The sequence below is a fragment of the Tiliqua scincoides genome, chromosome 6, assembly GCF_035046505.1.
Source record: "Tiliqua scincoides isolate rTilSci1 chromosome 6, rTilSci1.hap2, whole genome shotgun sequence".
NCBI classification, from domain to species: domain Eukaryota; kingdom Metazoa; phylum Chordata; class Lepidosauria; order Squamata; family Scincidae; genus Tiliqua; species Tiliqua scincoides.
The window spans coordinates 23,876,246-23,893,578 of NC_089826.1; the positions used below are offsets into that span (position 1 = coordinate 23,876,246).

The 17,333-nt window shown below is 41.2% G+C and overlaps 1 protein-coding gene across 1 annotated transcript in view; it reads right to left on the minus strand.

The window, feature by feature from the left end:
- Positions 1–17,333, minus strand: part of COL25A1 (collagen type XXV alpha 1 chain) — a 425,608-nt gene that overhangs the window by 32,236 nt on the left and 376,039 nt on the right. The window contains exons 27-34 of the mRNA XM_066632336.1: positions 15,484–15,528; positions 15,292–15,372; positions 13,485–13,547; positions 12,295–12,345; positions 10,859–10,885; positions 4,672–4,707; positions 2,056–2,109; positions 1,693–1,746 (exon numbers count right to left, since the gene is read on the minus strand). Coding sequence (XP_066488433.1) covers positions 1,693–1,746; positions 2,056–2,109; positions 4,672–4,707; positions 10,859–10,885; positions 12,295–12,345; positions 13,485–13,547; positions 15,292–15,372; positions 15,484–15,528 — 411 coding nt within the window. The remainder of the gene's footprint in view (positions 1–1,692; positions 1,747–2,055; positions 2,110–4,671; positions 4,708–10,858; positions 10,886–12,294; positions 12,346–13,484; positions 13,548–15,291; positions 15,373–15,483; positions 15,529–17,333) is intronic.

Below are 17,333 nucleotides of genomic sequence, written 5' to 3' on the forward strand. Positions count from 1 at the left end.
AGAAATCAATTAGCCAGTAAAAGTACAAGTGAGTAGATGTCTTATCCATAGTTGTTACTCCAGATACTGGTGTGATTATTAGTTTCTCAATAAAGGCTTTATATACACACGCACACAGAGCTACATTTGTAGCTGCAGCAAATTACATACTGCACAATTCCATTGCCTCTGGAAAAAAAAAATCTGTTGTATGTATACATTTCATAGAGAAGCAAGTGGAGAATAATGGCCCAGTCCTATCTGTCTGCTGTAGTGGTGGAGCACATGCTCCACTGGTTCAAGCTGTCACAAAAGTTCTGTTAAAGTGTTTTCTGACAGTGCTTCTAACTGGTGCAGTGGCAGGAAGGCCAGAGCTCTCCTGCACTCGTGGCACTCACATAGACACAGAGAGGACCTGGGAGGGGGACAGGATTGGCAGCCCCAGTATGCACCATATGCCCCTTCCTGGGCCTGATCCACTGATCCATGGATAAACTCGGACTTGCATCAGTGATGTTACTGACACAGGTCCTAGCTGACCCACTGAGGCTGCTGGGACTTACCCTGGAGCAAGGGAACAAATACTATTATTATTATTATTATACTTTATTTTTACCCCGCCTTTCTCCCCAAAGGGACTCAAGGCGGCTTATATCCCCTTGCCTTGAGGAGACCTCCAGCAGCCAAAATTCCCCTGCAGCACTGGCACTACTGCATCACTGTGCAGGAATTTATGCTGGATTGGGTTGCCCAATTAACCATAATAATTTCTACCCCTGACCACTGCAATGCTTTCTAATGTTCAGCTTAATGTTTTAGCACGCCAGGTTTTTGTTAATGATACGGAAGTGAATGCATGTGCAGTTAAATCTTGTATGGCTCTTTGAGCAATATTCTTATCTCTGCAAATGTCCTGTTTTAGTAAAACAGGACTAACTCAGTCTGAACGTATTCATTTGAAGCAAAACCAAAATGATGTATCTTTCAAAGTTATTTTATAGGGACATAGGATAGTCACTGCATACTGCATTTAGTGGTCACGTGTAATGGATTGCAATACACAAAGATGCTTTTTATACAAGTCTTACCTGGACTTACAGCACAATTCTATACAAGTTTACTCAGAAGTAAGTCCTATGTTCAGTGGGCTTACTCTCAGTTAAGTATGCATAAGATCACAGCAAAAATGTACTATATTTTAAGATAAGACTGCTGTGGTTATGTACGTGAAAAAAGTAACTGTATCAAATTTGCTGCAAGTACAAGTCAAAAATTTAACAGCAAATGACTTTGTAGAAATGAAAGCTGATAACTCTTTTTGCATCAGAGAGATGGTTTGATATCTGTAACAAAAACAGTACACTCTTTGGCTATTTTATTGCCTGGATTTTCTGCATTCTAGTGCCTTGCAACAAGTTATAACACATGTAGTGCAATGGACATGGGAGCTGTTGTGCGAAGTGGGGGACTGGGGGACGGGGACAACTTAATTCTGGGTTTGGGCACTGTTAATGTCAGACCTACTCTATTATTTTTGCATAGACGCAAGTGAGAATATGAATCTGTCTAAATGTGAGATAAGAGATGGCCTCATTATAGTGACCCTGAGCTTCTTAAACTAATTACATTTCTCTGTATGAATGGTCATAAAACATGGTGGGATTTAATCAAGAATTTCTTAGAATTGCTCTTTCAAAGTGTCATGTAACTTACAGGCAAGCCATATGGTCCTCTGGGCCCAGGATCTCCTATAACTCCCTTTTCACCCTAGAACATAATATAAACAAAGTTCATGATAAATGGCAAAAGAATTTTCTTTTTCATTATGCATTTTATTTAATACACTTGTATCTCACCCTGACTTCAAAGCTCAGGGATATATATATATATATATATATATATATATATATATATATATATATATATATATATATATATATATATATATATATATATCATCCATTCACAACCATCCTGTGAGGTGAGTTAGACTAAGAGATAATGAACCAGTGAATGCCACAACTAAGAAACAAAAAACTATTAAAGCAATTGAGAAGAGTTTGATTTTGCACTTACTCGGTCTCCTTTTGGGCCTGCAAGGCCATGTGGACCAACTGGGCCATCTACACCCTGAAACATTAACAAACAGGATATGATTAAACAAACAAACCACCTGTGAAAATTTCTAAGAGAAGGTTTATATTTAGCAAATAATTTCATCAGAATCAGGTTTCATCTAATTTGGGCTGGATTTGGGTTCTAAGGGCTACTGAGCTCTAAATCCTTCCGACAGGATCAAAACGCTCACCTATAATCTATTAAATGTAATAGTACTTCCCGTCAATTTCACCCATGAGTACAGGAATTTGAAAACGGTGTTTTTTATCTTTCTCAGAAACAAGCCTATTGTGTTCAATAAGACTTGGGGCGCAATCCAGAGGCACACTTGGGCCGGTGCAAGTCCCTTGCGCCGGCCCAGGAGGGTCACAAGCGTGCCTTAGCACGTTTGCACCTCTCTGGGAGTCGGCAAGGCCGGTGTGCAGAGGTGTGCGGGCCTGTGGAGCCTGACACAAGCCTCCGCACTGACAGAGGCACCGACCATTGCGTCAGCCCAGTTGGACCTATGCAAGGCTCTGGGGTGGGTGGGCAGGAGGTGGAGAGGAGGCAAGAGGGAGGCGTTCCAGGGCAGGGGAAGAGTGGGCGGCCCCAGGGTGGAGGGTGGGGAGCAGGAGGTGGGGCTGGGACTCAGCAGTTATGCTGGATCCCAACCCCCATTCCCAGGGAGTTTGGAACAGCTTCAAGCCTCTTTGCTCTCCTCGGACTTGCGCCACCTCAGGAGGCGCAAGAGGTAAGGGAAAAAATTTTCCCTTACTTTTGGTTGAACCACTTTGGGTCCCCTATCCCATGCTGGATACAGCGCAAGCCTCTTGGCTTGCCTGTTCCAGGGTAGGATAGGATTGCACCCACTGGGTGTAAACCTATCTTACTTACCAGAAACAAACACCTCTACCCATGAGTTGTTGCTTTAGATGAGCTGATAGAGGTTTTAAATAGTAAAAGCAGATTCTTCTCCAAGGTTTTACAGAGTTAAGCAAAAGGACTAGCAGTCCAATCCTATTCTCAAGATACACCAGCCAGTGCAATGATGGCCACATTAGTGCAGAAGTCTGCTCACTGATAGGTATGTTACACAGGCTGATGCAATGCTGGAAAAATGCCACTCCAATATAGCACAGATGCTGGTGAAACTGCTGGCAGGGAGGTGAAAACAGGGAGGCGACTGGGGCATTACATGAACCAGGCAGGGGGAAGGATGAACAGAAGTTGATGTATGCCATATCCTAAACCTTATTCAGACAATGGACTTGCTCTTGATGCTGGAAAAATGTTTGAACCCTATGTGTGGACATTCCAAGCTGTTCTTTACTTTTGCCCTTTTGTTGCTGAGTGCAGAAGAGTCATTGGGGCGTCTCCTCATACTTTGTGGTGCTGCCTGTTGTTGTGTTGCTTATTTCTAGTGGCTGGTGGGATGGGCATGTCCCTCCAGTGATGGCCACTCATGGAGCCTGCACCTTCTCCTGCCCCCCTGCTCAGTCTACCCTGGTGTTCTTTTCTGGTCATTGTTGGGGCTAAGTGAGCGCAGTGACTAGCATGATGTACTGACATTGCACTGATGATGCATGGACGATGCGCTGTGTCGGGGTTTCTATGGACGGCATTACTGGGAAGAGCTGCACCAGTGTTATTGTGAGGACTGCACTGGCATTGTGTTGTCAGAACAGGCTTAGGATACAGCAGGAATACTGTGCTGGCCTTGGTGCAGCATCTGAATAGGATTGGGCCATTAGAGAGAAAACCATGCAAAATTCACATGAACAATGAGGATAGATGACAGGTTTAAGGAAGGAAGATTTTAATTCCACAGCTATGCTATTCCTTAACGTTTATATTATTAGAAAGCTGAAGCATTTGTTTCACAGAGAAGCAAGAGCTCAAGGCAGACACATAATACACTGGAGCCATTCTTCCTAATTTTGTGTAATCCAGCCTAAGGCAGCTGGCCAAAAATGTTAGTCTACTCTAAGCATTGTAACTTTAGGTTTATCTTGCTAAAGCCAGAAGAAAAATTACAAGGAAAGAAAGGGAAAGAAGGCTACAGAACATGCGTGAATCAAATGCTGCTAATAGGGCTTTTGAAAGACAGATTCTGTAACAAAGCTATAATCATTATATGAATGTATACAAAGACAGATGGGGGGTCAGATACATTCATGCCTTTCCATAATAATTTAAATGGATTAGTTTGCAGTTCATTTTCCTTTGTTGCATGTGATTTAAAAAAAAAAAAAACACAACCACTCCATTACCAACAGACTGGTCTTTTCATTACATGTAATATCTTTATGTAGCAGGTACCGTATTTGTACGCAGCTCTATAACAAGGTTAGTTGCAGCAAAGATTTCACACTGAGAATCAATAAGATCTAAAGCTTTCTCCATGTCTAAGGTTGTTAGCCCATCATGAGCACGGGTTTTTCTTTGGAATGGAAAATCAAGTAAGTTATCTAGTTGGTGTTGCAGAAGTAGTAAAGGTAGAAGCAGTAATATCACCCTGTAAACAAAACAAAGCTGTCTCCTGCGAAGCATATAGATTTGGTAGTGAAGCATGACATAGGAACACAAGGGACTCACCCGGGGTCCTGGCTTTCCGTCTAAGCCAGATGCTCCCTGTATGGTTTAGTGGAAGCATAGGTGATGGGGGTAACACGAATGACAAGAATGCGAGATTAGTAAGTGGTGGTGATGAACAAGTACAACTTCTATTTAAACACAGAATACGAGCTGTTACAGGGTCCTGGACTAAGAATTACAGTACTGCACCAGGTTAGTCGTAATTTTACACACAACACAAATAATCTGATTCTGATCCCGATCCCCTTTGCGGTGGGTTTGTAAGGAAATATTTCCTGGTTTCCATGGAATTGCTCTTAGTTTCATGAGATCAGAACAAGTACCTAGATGTATAATGCTACAAACTTCACACACTGTTATGGTGTTCGCTGTACTTTACTACACACAACTTTATAAGTTAGTAAGAGAGACTTATAACTTGGAGAATAAAATGAGTAGTGAATACTGTGCTGAAGTCTAAGTGCATTTTTTATTAACAAGAACCAAAAGGTGAAGGAAATCTTGGGGCAACACCAAGAAAATACAGGCTATATGAGAATGGCCTTATGAAGAAATCAGAAAACACAGCAGAAGCCTAGGCATGTCTACTCAGAAGTAAGTTCCACTGTGTTCAGTAGGGCTTACTTCCAGGAAAGGGTATGTATACAATTGCAACCCATCCTCTTAATAAATATCTTTTTTCTTTCACTTTATTAACGTTCAGGACATGTTCCCAAGCAAAGCACCTGGTGCAATATCAATCCATGAAAATCAGAGAGCTTTTTACCAATCACTTTGATGAATGGGATGGAAACTTTGCCTAGTGTGTATAAACATTTATAAAGTTTATAGTCAATATCTCTGAGGAATAGATGCCCCCTGGTGGATTTTGTGTGAATTACATAATGCTAATGCTATTACAATACTTAAATGTTATTATAGTCTAAATCAGGGGTGCCCAAACCCCGGCCCGGGGGCCACTTGCGGCCCTCAAGGCCTCTCTATGTGGCCCTCAGGGAGCCCCTAGCCTCCAATGAGCCTCTGGCCCTCCAGAGATTTGTTGGAGCCCACACTGGCCCGATGCAACTGCTCTCAGCGTGAGGGCAACTGTTTGGCCTGTCGAGTGAGCTGTGGGATGAGGGCTCCCTCCATTGCTTGTTGTTTCATGTCTGTGATGCAGTAGCAGCAGGAAAGGAAAGGCCAGCCTTGCTTTGTGCAAGGCCTTTTATAGGCCTTGAACTACTGCAAGACCTTCATTCATTCATATAAGTTCATCTTTAATATATTCATTTATGTAAATTTATTCAAATTTGAAATGTAAATTAATTTGGCCCCCAACACGGTGTCAGAGAGATGATGTGTCCCTCCTGCCAAAAACTTTGGACACCCCTGGTCTAAATTGAAGAAGTTGGATGACTTCACCTGGAAGAACCAACATCTATGAACGTTATGCTCCTCAAGCATTTTATAAACCTTGATCATTATTTAGGTCATTATCTTGGCAACATTAGACACTTGGAAGGCACTGATTTCCTTGAAAGAAAGTTAAGCTTAGCTCTCTCAATGAAATCAATAGGACCTAAAAGTCCTTTGCTTTCCCTGGGTTATGTCCATCCTGAACAGATTGCCTCAGTTATTGTAACTGATTTTGACCATCTTCCATTTCTCTGTGTAATATCTCCATTGAAACATTCAGTTCGGAAAACATGGAGCTCTCAGAACAAGAAGTCAAATATTGGTTTTCCTCTCAACATTTTCACAAGACAGATGTCATGTGAAAAAGGTGATTTTAATGAGCTTCCATTGAACAGCTACTCTGAAACAGACAAATCAGAAAATCCATGATCCAAACTGAGATCTGCAAACAAATGAAGAAATAAATTTCCTACATCTTTACTCAAGAATGTTTCAACCCTTTATTATAAATGCAGCCGTTAACCCCAAGCAGTGCATTATCGAGTTGCTGGGGATCCTGGGTAAAGCCCTGCACTGGGGTCCCCAGACCTTTGACTGTCCTTTGATGGTGCCAGTAGCATAGCTGGGGGGTGGCACTGAAAGTACTGCAGGCCCCACGACACATAGTGTAAGTTGCCTCCCCCCCCCATTTGCGCCATTCCAGGCAGCTACAGCAACAAACAGGTGATGCCTTTTGGTTTGGCAAGTGCCTGCACATTGTCTTAGCTGCCCAGAATGGCTCCAATGGTGAGTGGGAGGAGCTTACACTTCGTGTTGCGGCACCTGCAGTACATATAGCACCACCACCTCTCTAGCTACGACACTGGATGGTGCACTACTGCAGATACTGAGAGTAAAGGGTTCAGCTAGGCCAGATGGGTCCCCGGCCAGTGCTGAATCTGGTTGACCCCCGAGGCCATCCTTGAACCCAAGTAAAAACATATTTAAGACATAAGAAAAATACAGTTTAAAAAAAAATTCTACAAACATCATGCAGCATTCAACTAATATCACAGTTCATGTGGAAGAACATGGCACTATAAATGAACACTGTTAACACTGTCAACTGACAAACGACAAAAATTAAGAAAAAATTAAAACCAACAACTGACAGTACTGTGTGTTATGGAATGATACAAGAACAGACTCTGGATAAAAACAAAACAAGACTGATGTGCTCCAACACAAGATGGCTTTATATCTGCTATTGAGTAAACCAGAGTTTTTGGTTGAAAATATAAAGAGAAGCTTGCCATTTGCACTGAAATTGAATAGTATTTTACTTACTGGAAGACCAAGGGGCCCTCTGTCACCCTTGTGACCTGGTTCACCCTTCAATCCTTTAAGACCATTTAACCCTGGTTCACCCTAAATGTAAAAGTATAAATGCTATTTTTTGAGTGCTGATGGAGTTATTTAAGCTGGGACAGAAGAGAAACAGTGAGAGATATGGATGCAAATTCCAGTTCTCCAACACAATTGGTTCATGTTAGTGCAAAACAGACTCTTTATCTTTATTGGATCAGGAACAATTAATATAGAGAGATGGTTGTGAACTGCAGCAACCTAAATGGCACTGAACTAGTTATAATGTAAAATGCCATGCATATTCAATTTATCACAATTTTGAAACATTTCTGAAAAAAAAAACTCATTCTTGCCTTTTGTTCTCAACAGATTGAAAGATCACTTATAAACTTCCTTAGTTTTAATCCAAGGAAACCAGAACACAAGACATTTCAAACGGCATGGAGGCCTGTTCACTGGTACATGTGATGCTTTGGTGGCTTTTTTTCTCATCATGAACTGGAATGTACAGCAATACCTCATGTAAAGATATTCTCAACCTTTAAGCATGCTCAGCTGAACAGGACTTCAGAGGAGGAGTGTGATGCAGTGGGAAGGATATGCATTTTAAGGATCCATAATGGAATAGTCTCAAAAGAAGGTGATTACACTATGATTGCCAGGAGAAATTTTCTGTTCACTACTACAGCCAATGGTAATACAATGCACTGCTGCTGCTACTACCTGATCCAGTAAGAACATTAAGTATTTAGAGCACAATCCTAACCCACTTTCCAGCACTGATATAAGGGCAATGCACCTCCTAGGAAAGGAAACAAACGTTCCCTGACTTTGAGGAGGCCTCCGTGACTGCCCCCCAACTGCGGGATGCAGCACACACCCTATTGGTACAGCTATGCCAGTGCTGGAAAGTGGGTTAGGATTGCGGCCTTATTTCCTAGCATGTTACAACAGAATAAATTATTAGTTTATTATTTGCTTTTGTGGCAGGGAAATTATACATTATTTGAAAAGGTCAACAGGCATGTGCAACCAACTGGTTTTAGAAATAGGCTACCTCAGAAGGCCAGGTGAAAGGGAGTGGCAACAAGATACAGATATCCTGTTGTCTTTATATGCTCCTTGAGGCATTTGGTGGGCCACTGTGAGATACAGGAAGCTGGAAGGCCTTTGGCCTCATCCAGCAGGGCTGTTCTTATGTTCTCATATCAGACTTTCTCAGATCTGTACACTGTAAATACAGAGAATTTCATTGCATGATTGCATTTGCATTTGCATTTATTTAAACTGTTATAAAGAAAGCTCAAATTCTGTTTGTATTTTTGATGGTTTTAATTTTGTAAAAAACAATCAAGCCAATAAACAAATATTGATTAATTATTGCTGATAAAGTTTGTTAATCCCTTAATGCATATGAAAATCCACATGGGCTGTGATGTTAAAAACCAGAGAAGAGTTTGCCTTGGCTCTTCAAAAGTATGCTTTATTTGTAGTGTCTGGTATACAGTTCACTTTGCACAAGTCCCACTGGAAGTCATCCAAGAGCACTGCCATGTTATTCTTGCTGACTCTAATGGCAAATATTCAAACAACAATTTTAGACCAGTTCTAACTTCTATTTAACAGCCAAAGACTTCTAAGCAAAGGAACCCTATTACAGTACTATAGTCCTCTAAAGGTGTAAGAATCTCTTACAAGGAATTCTCAGCATTCTGAACAATGCTGCATTTCTCATGAGATTTGTAGGGAGCTGGGACAGTTAGACTGGCTTCAGACAAGTTCAGAGCTCTAGAGTAAATGTGTCTTTCTATTCCTTTAAAGGAATTTAGGAACACTTATTTCCTACAATGGAAAAAGTTATTTCATTGCACCCATTGCTATCCTGCACCGACACTACAGCAGGCACAATGCTGTAATCCAAGAATCTCCAGTTGGGACCGCTGCACAGCAAAAAAAAGCCTCCCTGGTGTGACTGGCGTTTACCATTCTGCCATGGAGCCTACTATCTTCAGCAACAACCTCCCCCAAAGTTCATGCCACTCGGTTGCTTCTGCATTCTGCTGGCCCTGCAGGCCCTGTGCCCAGATTTCTGGGCAGACACAGCTGGGTGGTGAAGACTTTGGGGAAAAACAGCGCTGAAGATAGCAGGTTCCCCCACAGAACAGTAAGTTCTATTCACGCAGGGGCAGGATTTTAACGGGTGCTGGATACAGCCCACAGGCCGGGGTTTGATGCCCACTGCTCTAATCTATTGAATTCATCCGAAACTAATAAGTAGGTATTTGGAATTTTGTGTGAATTGATTTCTGTAACATCTTTTCTGGGTTAAAATTGACATACAATTTTTTGGAGATTTTTTTACTCTGAAAATAGTCTATTACTTTATTGTTTGTTATCCAAATACAGCAGTGGTACATTTTTACCACAATACTTTCCCTCTAATTCCTCTTATAAAACTGTAGAACCAAAAGGCATCCAAGTCTAGAGGAAGGGTTGGAAAAATTCAGAGGAACGTGAGTCTCATTAAAGTGCTTCAGGTTAAATAGGCCTAGTGATGATATGAAGAGTAAACATGGCTTCAAAAAGTACTACATTATGTGAGTCACCAATGCTGGTTTACAGCTGCAGCTCATCTTTCTTTTTAATTTTCCTTTTAAAAATTTTATTGAAATAAAGCTGATTATTTAAAAATGTATCCTATAAGAATATATATGTGAAAAGCTAGATGTCCGTAAAAATGAAATTAAATTGTGCCACTATATACCAAGTCCTTTCACATACATAAAGCTTCAGTTATTCCTTCTGATGCAATCCAGTGCTAAGTTCCATATGTGCAAGCATATACAAAATGTATGCCCATAATGCTTCCAGCAGCAGCAATGAACTTTTGTCTTGTACAGACAATTTATTGTTAGGAATACATTTAAGCACGATGGCTTTCAAGAGACAAACACATAGGCAGAAGAGTAAGAATGAACTGTATTGTGAACAGGAAAAGAAGGAAGCTTGATAGGCAGGATTAGGGAGAATGAAAGACAAAGGTGAAGAAGAAAGTAATATCTGGAAATGATTTTACTTTACTTCTTAAGTGCATAACACACTCATCCTCTGTTTTTCTAAGCTTAAGTATTAGTTCCAAATGGCATAGCTTGAAACTCTCACTAGACGACTAGATGTTTTTACTATCTCACCATAATTAACATTATGGAAAGCTAATTTAGCTCACAGTGGAACAGACACAGGAAATTGCCATCAATCCTTACATTTAAAAATATGTGGTAATGTTTTTTTAAGCAGCTGCTTAGAGGTTTAAGAATATTAAAAAAAAAAATAATAGAAAAGTGAGACAAAGGACAAAACATGACTGCATGCTTGCACATGATTAATGAGAATTACAACATGACAAATAAACAGGCTGAAGTTAGTTGTTGCCTGAATTCTTTACCTTTGGGCCTGGCAGTCCATGAGGTCCCTGAAAATGAATATTCCATAATTAAAGAGGCAATCCTAGAGTGAAGAGGGTGTTTGCCAATGTGGGCTTTCTTTTGACCCAATACTTATTAAGTAGTAATATATTTAGGGTGCAATCCTATCCTGCGCTGGAACAGGCAAGCCAGGAGGCTTGTGCTGTATTCAGCGCAGAATAGTGGCCATAAACAGCTCAGCCAGAGGTAAGGGGAAACATTTCCCAGGGGGTGCCCCCCACCCACCCTCCTCCCGCCCAGGAACACCTCCCTCCCGCCTCCTCCCTGCCTCTCACCCACCTACCTTTTGGGCTGATGCAAGCGTCCAAGAGGAAGCCGGCGTGGAGGCTTATGTCAGCCTCCACAGGCCAGTGCTTCTCGGAGTGCTGTCCCGGCATCCTCATGAGGAGGTGCAAACATGTCTTATGGCACATTTGCGACCCTCTGGGCCGGAGCAAGGGACTTGCGCCAGCCAAAGTCATTTCTAGGATTGTACCCTTAATTACCTAACTCAAGGCAAATATAGTGAAACTCAGTTTCAATATACTGTATAAATTCTAATCCGTTCTGGCTCTTGGATCTATCTCTAATATTTTTACTACTCCTTAGTTGTCCCTTGGATAGCCACAAAGTCTCAGCCTAAGAACTAGTTACCAAAATGTATATTGATTTACTTTTCTATGTAAACTGCTTTGTGAAGTATTTTTTGTTGAAAAGTGGTATGAGGGCATTCTTAATAGTAATATATGGTCAAAAGCCAATCCACAATCATAAATTGCCTCTTTTTACAAGTAATGATAATAATAATACAGGTATTTCTATACCGCCTTTCTTGGTCCTCAGATTTCTCCTTAGACTTTATTCAAGGCGGTTTACATAGGCAGGCAATTTAAATTCCCGTAGGGATTTTTACAATTTGAAAGAAGGTTTCTGTCTTTCAAGAAACCACAACATTCAGGTGTTTCTTTCTTGATCTGGTCGCACATTCTGGCCTCCATCCTCCCACGCTCAGAGCAGATGGAATAGCTTGGCTCAGCTTGTCAGCTGCTTCAAGGTCGCATGGTGCCGGTGGCCTCGAGCTGGTGACCTTCGGATGTTATCTTCAGGCAAATGGAGGCTCAACCCTCTAGACCAGACCTCCTGCCCTCTTTTCCCCATTAGACCCACTTGGTTGGTACCACTTTACCTCCCTTTCTATCCAACAGTGCCTTATCCTTCCTCCTTCAAAAGCCCCCAGAAAGAATTGTTTTCTTTATCACTCCTTGGCTATGGGCTGAAATTCCTGGAGATGTTCACCTACTGCCTAACAAGAATTTTTTTTTCTATTAACTTCATTGAACTGCCTAATATGGCCTTCCTTGATACACTGCTTTAATTGATGGAACACTGCAATAGATAGGAAGTTAGAAGGACTTACCATAGGCCCTGGTGGACCATGTGGGCCGGGAGGTCCTGGTGGTCCTATAATCTATGCATAAAAACAGTATAATTAGTTCATGTTGACACATATCTCAGCGTTTCTTATTGAACCTGTCTCTTTGGTGCAATAAGAAATGCTAAGAATGAACATTTCTTAATGCACCTGTCATTTATTTCCACTTGTTTGAACAAACTTTCTGAGCTGTAGTCCTTTATGCAAGTTAAAATAGTGTATATTTCTCACTTGTCACAGAACTGAATAAATAACAACTGAATATCATTCATATAAAACGTGTCTATAATAATACTTAGGGAATATTTGACAAACAGAAGTTCCAGTTCAAGAAATGAGGCATCAGCATGTGAGTAAACAAAACAATAATGAGTCACAAATCTGACATAAAACACAGCAACATTCAGAAATGAGTGACAGAATATTCAGTCTCCCAGGACACTCCATTGTTGATCTGAAAGTCACCACTTTCAAGAAAGAAATTGCCCAGCAAAGAACTGCTGACTCACTTTGATTTATTTGAATAAATAAACAAATGCATTGCCCTACAACTTAAAACTGCTACCAAGTCTCCCCCCCCCCCAATATAGAATCCCAGTCTACAAACATGAGCAAACAATCTGAGCTACAATTTTTTTATATGCTTTTTGAAAAGGTGTCCATATAACAGTGACTGGGCAACAGCGCTCCTCCCCCCACTAGTAGCAGTTAGTTTAACCCTTGATGCACATAGCCTCTTCTGCCTTGTCAGTTTTGTGATCAACCAAAAACTGGGTCATGACCCCTTGGTGGGCCTTGGACCACAGTTTGAGAATTGATGGGTTAAACCAGCCATTTTCAAACACTGTGCTGTGGCACACTGGTGTGCCACAAATGTTCTGCAGGTGTGCCATAGGAGTTTGGGGGAGGGTTATTTATTAGTAGGTCCATTGGCAGATGTGAGCATGGTGTGCCTTTTCAATTGTCAAAAAACTGATGGTGTGCCTTTACAATTTTAGTACTTTGTCAGTGTGCCTTGAGACAATAAAGATTGAAAATCACTGGGTTAAGCAATACTTCTTGAACTTTGACTGACTTTATATCACATTGGAGAACATCTTTTTATGTCTTTCCCTCTTTATGAAGACTACAGCAGAACCAACAGGACTGAAATAGAATAATGTGGCAGGACTTACAGAGGGACCTTGAGGACCTGGCAAACCAACATCTCCTTTCTCTCCTTTCATGCCATTGGATCCCTACAAAATCATTATTAAGTTATTGAACAATATTTTAATCCTATCAATTCAAGAATTGTTTCTGGTTGAAATATTCATTTTAAAGATATTGCCTAAGGTTATTCTTTATTTTGTTTTATTCCACTTGCTATTTCAAGAGCCTTTGGTTTATTCACAGTATACTGAGACAATGTATACATAAAATACTGCCGACCTTGAACCCACAAAAGCAGCGTGAGGTTTGTTACCCAACGTACAAGATTCAATTACACACTGAGGGAAGGTGTAGCAGATAACAGTTTGTTTATTGCTGGTACCAAAGCAAGACATTAAGGAGGCCAGTTGCCTCAGATCATGCACAAATGTAGTTAGACGCAGCTAGCGTTTTATACTCATTTCAAACACAAGGAAGCAAATGAGCAAGGGTCTAGTAAAAATCTGGACTCTCCTCTGCCCAGTCCCTCCACACTCCGGCCTTCACGCCACCCTTTGCCACACTGAGCTAAACTGCATTTGCAAGATAATGCAGACTGACTGTCTGATCATCAAGGATCAAGGTACTGGGGAACTGGGACTAAAGGCACTGATGGCATGATGGCTAAAGCTTTGGAAGCTGGCTTTGTGTTATCACTATAACAAAGGCACTGAGTGAGGAATGGCAAACAGCTTTTTGCTATCCATCATATTAAGACCAAAGGCAGTGTCAGTGAACTGATGTTAAAATGGAATTACTTTGGCCAGAATTTAGTGAGAGCTCATGGCTCAAGGCATCAATACTTCGAAAATACTTCCATATTTACTGGAATAACTCCACTTACAAAGAAGAAACTTCTGGTCTGTTCCTGTGAAACTTATATTGTGCCTCTTCTTATAAATGATTTTTTTTATACTTTGGTCAATTAATATATTTCCTTAGAAAATATTTCATGAAAAATTTACACTGTTATTATATTCTGCTGATAAAACAGACCAATTAGTTTCCCTATCACAGACGTTAGCTCAAATCTATGCACTAATAGCAAAAACAGAAGTGGGAGTGAAATGTGGCCACCTGCAGATGACATGGTGGTTTCTGCATACTTGGAGAACTCCACAGTATGCAGAAGCAGGTTTCTTGGCCAAGCGTCATCTATGCCAACTAACCATGAGCCTACAGTAGATTGTCCTTGGCCACCATTGTTGCAGCCACAGGAGGTAGTGTGCAGGAAGACCTGCATCCGACTGCTGCCTAGTTTCCAGGTACCAGGATGGCAGTTGGTGCACCCATGCAGATTCCAAAGCATGGAGGACTGCACCACGGGGAGCCCTGACTGCGTTTTTGCACCAGAATCCCCCCAAAGCTGGAGCCACCACTGATTTTTATCTTGTTCCATTAAACCGACAAATCTTTGATCCTCCCCCACGGCAGGAACTATTTCCATGATACCACCTCTCTCCAAATCATACCTCAAAGCCCATCTCTTCACTGAAGCCACTGACTTCTTAATCTTTATCCCCTGAAACTAGGCCAAAGTTTGTGTTACTACATACAGTATGTATATATTCTTGTCTAGCTATTCTTGCCTGTGTTGTTCTCCCTGCCCCTGCCCCTTCCATTGAAATGTAAAAGGAAATCTCCCTAAAGGCAGAGAGGCCTTCTCTCTGAAAGCATGAGTGGTATTATATAACCAATAAATAATCATTATGCTGGACTGTTCAAGTTTAAGAAGACACTGGAGTGGACATTAAAATACAACAGCTACCAAATATTTTTAAACAAACTTACTGGCAAGCCTGGAAGGCCAATTCCCCCCTTTTCTCCTGGAATTCCGGGTTCACCCATATCCCCCTTTGAGCCTTTAGGTCCCTGAAACAGTACAGTACACATATGTAAATGAACCATCTATTACTGGAATATTAATAAGTCCCAGAACTTTAGAGTATTGGTCTACAGTAAGAAAACAAATTGTACAAGTACCTGCTCTCCATCAGCACCTGGTAATCCAGGTGACCCACTCTCACCCTGCAAAGTGAAAACCCAGCTGCATTAGTTTCAATTATTCCTTGGAATACACAATATGAAGCAAGCTATGTTGGTCTACAATAATCCCACATGTCAAAACTTATGAATCCTGGTAAAACAAATCAATAAACAGATTCAAAGATATTTCATATGGAAGAGGATATGCAGGCAACATGCTGGGAAACTTGTGTTGAATCACTTACTAGTTTTCCCCATGCAAGTTACTGTTGCAGATTTCAAAAATCTAAGTTTTGCTCTTGTGTAGTCAAATGACATGCTGAAATGCTTTACAGATCAGACATCCCAACTTGGACAATATTAGTCTTTCGTATTTGACATCATCAGACTAACAATGATGTATTGTTACTGGTTTGTGGGAAAGCCACGATATAGCTCCTCTCCCCACTACCCTCTAATTGTGAGTGAGGAACCACCATATTTACATATGTGAAAGTATGATTAATTTTCAAGTTAATCTGCCCACAACATTAAATATGCCTTGTTTTCTTTTGAGAAATAGAAAATAGAATATTTTCTATTTTATAGAAATATTTTCTATTTCTATTCTAATATAGAGTATTTTCTATTCTATTTTGTAGAATAGAAAAAGATATTGACCAGATTTTGATGAATGTGGGGAGGATTTGGAGATGACCCACCTCAATTACAGCCTTCCCTCCCATATCACCTGATATGGAACTCTCTAAAAAGGAGTGGCCTCCCAGACAGCATAATTAGCTGCGATGAGATTAGGAAAACAATGTGTATGTGAAAGCCTTTTAATGTTCATGTGGCCTTTTAGATCACAGCTCATATTCTATTAGACTAAAGGCCCAATCCTGTCCAACTTTCCAGGGCGACTACAACCATTATTGCAGCTGTATCAATGCTGGAAAGTTGGATAAGATTGGGCCCTAACGCATGTTGTTCAAACCTGCTATCTTTTGAGCAACCCAAGATTTTTGTATTATGTTACGGCAGCGTTCCCCAAAGTATGGGTTGTAAGCAGGTGGTGGGTTGCAAGCTGAACCTTCCTTCCTGCCCCTGAGATTGTTTGGCTCATTATTGGAGCCAATCTGTAAGGTGCCAGCCCAGTGACGCTGCTGGCTGAAGTTACTTTACTGGAGCCTCTGGAGGCCTCTTCTGGTTTGTGCAGAGCTGTGAGCCTCAGAATGGCCCCCAGTAGCATCCAGAAGCTACTCTGGTTTTTTGTTTGACCAGAAGTAGCTGCCAGATGCTTCTGCGAGCCATTCTGAAGCCCATGGAAGCCAATAGAGTGGCGTGGCGGAACCTGGAAGAGACCTCTGGAGGCTCACAGTAAGTCATTCTGGCCAAGAGCATTGCGACCACTGCAGAGGACAAAGTGGGTCACGGCACTGGGAAGTCTGGGAACCACTGGGTTACTGTGTAAAAGAAAAAAAAGGACACAGACATTTCATGTTTTCTCAAAAGATTGCTCAAATAAAACTTAGGCCCAAATCCTAACCAACTTTCCAGCACTGGCATAGCTGTGCCAATGAGATGTGTGCTGCATCCTGCAGTAGGGTGGCAGTCACAGAGGCCTTCTCAAAATAAGGGAATGTTTGTTCCCTTATCTCGGAGCTGCATTGCCCTTATGTCAGTGCTGGAAAGTGGGTTAGGATTGTGCCCTTAGTTCTTGAATTTGAAGAATTTAAATGAGTTGTCCTTCTACTAAAATGTCCCAGCAAAGAGATGGCTCACCATAGATTTCAGGCCTTTTAGTAACAAATACCCTATGCATTCATTGCCCGATGCTGAAATAAATGTTTTCCTCTAGTGTTATC